At 53.2% G+C, this 4,049-nt stretch overlaps 1 protein-coding gene across 1 annotated transcript in view; it reads right to left on the bottom strand.

Annotated features, from left to right (window-relative positions):
- Window positions 1-3,540, bottom strand: part of LOC126577432 (rhythmically expressed gene 5 protein) — a 5,651-nt gene extending 2,111 nt beyond the window's left edge. Inside the window, exons 1-3 of the mRNA XM_050239050.1 lie at window positions 2,694-3,540; window positions 899-1,079; window positions 1-127 (exon numbers count right to left, since the gene is read on the bottom strand). The exon at window positions 1-127 is cut by the window's left edge and continues 2,111 nt beyond it. Coding sequence (XP_050095007.1) covers window positions 1-127; window positions 899-1,079; window positions 2,694-2,810 — 425 coding nt within the window. The 5' untranslated portion in view covers window positions 2,811-3,540. The remainder of the gene's footprint in view (window positions 128-898; window positions 1,080-2,693) is intronic.
- Between the last annotated feature and the right edge of the window lie 509 nt (window positions 3,541-4,049).

Below are 4,049 nucleotides of genomic sequence, written 5' to 3' on the forward strand. Positions count from 1 at the left end.
GTCGGTGCCGGATCGTCGAAGAGTGGATTGTGCTCGAACTGTTCGCTCACGATGTAGGCCGGAGCGACGGTCGTCTGTGTCTTCTTCTTGCCATTCTTCGTGTGACCATCCATCATGGCGTCCCAAACTGTGAAGTAGAAGTTGGAGAAGATGGTGATACGAGGTTCCGGTTAGTGACGTTACGCTGACGTGGTGGTTAAGCCAAGGGCCAAGGGGACTTGATTCCGTTGTGCGATGAACTTTGCTTTGAGTACAGCAAGTGACCACCCCAGGCACTTGATCATTAATCAGCGTCTACCAGCGTGGCCCTGATCACGTGATGTACTCCTCGCGGAGGTTCCATCATCATTGCGTCACCTTTACGACGATTGTGTGCTTCCTCACTCGTCGCTTTCTGCTCCTCCTCGTAAGCCACCAACACAGCAGCAGGCAAAGGCCAAGAAAACGGGAATCAACCGAAGGCTATCGGTGTGCGGCGTCAATCAAAATGCCACCTCAGTGGACCTGGTGCTCTATGGTCCACCAACATCTTCTTCCAGCGATCCGTGAACTTCCGATCTTCTACCGGAATGCCATTGAATCAAAACAATCAAGCGGCACTTGTTCACGTGCGCGAGCGTCGATCAAGGTCCATCGATCTAAGGTCAATCCAGACTACGACGTTGGCGACGATCGCGTATGGTCGACGTCGTCGATCGAGGTGCTGGCCAGGAGGAGTCACGATGTCGTAAATCTCATGGCAGTGGCCTCTGTGTTTGTTTTCGTTTGCAAATGGACCAATTAGAAACATCACCCCGGAATGCACACAAATGCCTGACTTCCACACTCTGTGGTCAGTGTCCTAGGTCCTAAGCCCTCTCTAAACCTCTGCCTCTATTCCCGTGAGACGATTACTTACTTATATCAGTAGCGCCACGCTGGTACGGGTCCATCGAGTCCAGGTGCGATTCGTTCATATCCTGCAGCTTGTTGATGCCGTACATCAGCAGATTACGCTTGCACATGTTGGTCGGCATGTCCTGGGAGTTCTTGCAGTAACTCGACACCTGCTTGGCGAACATCGTGTACAGGTGCGACATCTGGAGTGGAGAGCGGCCATGATTTGGAGAGGGAGGAAATAACAAAAACACAAAAAAATGTCAGAAAGTGAAAGCAAAACAACTACTGCATCGCCATCATCATCACCATCATCATCATAATCAGCAGTTCTTTTCGGCACGCACGCCGAAACGGACTCTTCAAAACAGAAGCAAACACAAAACATTGCCTTCAAGGCACGCTCCAGGCGATGCTGATTGCATTCCACACCATTCCGCTGCGCGGTGCTGCGTGACCATGGTGGCACCTGCCCCAAAAGGTGCACTGCCTCAGCTCTAAAAACCTTCCGAAGCAGAAGCATCGAGCGAAGCACATTTTTCGTTTGCGGGCCCCAGTCCGGAACGATATGTGCGTGAAGGCGGAACCTGGCCGCGAAAAAATAAAAGAAAGTGTAAAGGGTGCTTGAACCCTTTCCTAGGCGAGCCCGCGGATCCGGACACGAATTCATCAATCCAGTGTGCATTTCACGGTGGAAAAATGGCGGATACTAGACACCTGATCGCTGGATCCGGCGAAACGTGATGTAAGAGGCACGGGAACGGGATGTTCTATCGGACTTTGCGTGGTCGCACGCCACTACCAGCTGCTGGAGCTGCTACTGCTGCCGTTCGCCCCCGATAATTAATTGTGTTCGTGCGCACAGCGCTACCGACTGGCCGGCCCTAGCCCTAGGTCAGTGTAGTGGGCCGTACGCCGCACTCCAGCATCACGATTTCCGCGAACGTGTCGCTCGCGACCGAGAACATCTCGGTGCTTACGTCAGGCGGTCAGAAAAGGAAGGAGAGAGACAGAGAGAGACAGAGAGAGAGAGAGAGAGAGAGAGAGAGAGATCAAGTGCTCGAAGCTTCCGCGAGTTCCGGGATGCGCCGTCGCACCATCGCCCCAATCGCTGGTATCTAATGCCTGGCCCCGAAGGTTGACTCGACCTGCTGCTGGCCCCCACGCTCGAACTGAACGATCGAAGCGATCGGCCAAACGGTACAAAGAGAGCGCTCGAACTGAACGGCTCCCCCTTGGCCTTGACTTTCCTTGACACCGGAGCCAGCACACCAACACACCGTGCTGCTGATGCCGAGTTTCTTCTGGAAGCGAAGGAATCCGGTTTCGCTGAGACGGACACTCCCTGACCTAGGGCGTCTGGTTGGTCGCGAGACTTGTTGGACAAGTTTTCACCACCTTTCGAGTCCAGAAGACGATCGCAAGGGGCAAGGGGTCACGCCAGAACCCCCCGGTGGGTTTTTTCGATTGGCCTTCACCGTCTAATCTAATCGAACGAAACCGATATGCTAATGGCCCCCATAGCACTAGCGCTGGTGGATCGTGACAATGAAAAAAAAAAGGAGAAACGAGTTCGAATCGTCCCCCACGGCACCTTGAGCGGACAACAAATGCCAAGGCGCATCTTCTCACAGATGCGCTTTCCAAAACGTATTTAGAGCCTGCTCGAAGGATGGATGGTGGTCAAGGATGGATTGACAAATCGAAATGCTAATCGGACATCTGGGAAATCGGTTGCACTGCCTCACTCACTGGCACTTGGTTTTGCGCAATCATCATCATCCCGATCATCGCGATCATCGCGATCATCCGCTTACCTTTTCGCTACGGCTCAGAAACTCCCACATCGGTATGGCCGATCCGGAGCAGACCGACACCAGACTCGACACCACCATCACCGCCGCACCGATGCTTAGCTTTCGTCCACACGCCATACTGTTTGCCGGGGATTGAGAGACAGTGAGAGAGAGGGTCCGGTGCACTGTGCTTTCCTGTAATGTTTCCGCAAGCTGTTCCTGTTTGTTGCTGCTGTTGCGGCTGCCCTTCCGGTGCAGTGCCGTTCGTCGCTTACGCTTGCATCTAAGTCTTTCGTTCCACGTTCACTGCCGCGCTTCTATTCTTCGCGCTGCGCTGCTTTCCTGCTTCCCTCGGTATTGTTCGCTTCGTTTTCCGATTTCCTGCCCTGTCTGGCTGGCTGTCGTCGATACACGCTTCCTGAATCACGATCGTTCACTTTACGATCGCACACACGGGCACATTCACTGTTTGTCTCGGTTTTTTTTTTTTTGGTTCTGGCGTGGTGTGGTGTGTTTGCGGTAACGTTTTGTTCACTGCCGTTCTCACAGGTGTACTCTGATAGCTTTTCACTTTCTTCACCAACGATCCAAACGAACAGCTTCACTTCAACGCACACCAACTAAATACACTATTCCCGATCTCGGTTCACACACTGTGTTTGTTCGCTTCACACACGCCTACGAACACTTGCCGCACTCTCTGTTTGTGCGCTAATTATGCTGAGAAAACACCTTTTTGCTGTTCTTTTCTTCTCCTCAAATCGATCGTGGAGTTGCTTGACTTGCTTGACTTGCTTGACTTGCTTTGCTGACGCTCGATCACGCCTTACGGTTGCCTTCCACTGGAGCTGTTGCTTCAAAGGGTTGTAGACTGTGAAAACACGGGTCCTCCCGGGCGTCCTTCGCTTTATATACCGCCGGTGGCTTCGTAAATCATGACGTCATATGCCGACTGGCCGACGCCAGCCGAAGCAACCGCGCACATTCCAAGCACTCCCCCCATTTGCACTCTCTCTCTCACTCACTCTGTGTTTCATTTCTCGTTCGCTCTCTCTCTCTGCATTTGTGGTTCTCTTTCCATCCTTCTCGCTGCCTTGGCCTCACGATCGCGATCGTACGCTATCGCGTGCGGATCTTTGCGCAGTTTGATTCTCTCTCTCGCGGTAAACAATGCACCCACCGTCGCCAGCTCGCTCACTCGCTCGCTCGCTCGTACACACTCGTCGAATGGAGCATCTTCGCAACGATCAGCACTGCCTCTTCTCGCTCGCTCCCAGCGATCCTCTGCGACTGTCATTAGACACCTCGCTCAACCCACCATCCTCCGAACTTTGAGCTTCTGCTGCTCTGCTACTCCAGGCAGGGTGTGAGCGAGGG

Source organism: Anopheles aquasalis, chromosome 3 (assembly GCF_943734665.1).
Source record: "Anopheles aquasalis chromosome 3, idAnoAquaMG_Q_19, whole genome shotgun sequence".
NCBI lineage: Eukaryota > Metazoa > Arthropoda > Insecta > Diptera > Culicidae > Anopheles > Anopheles aquasalis.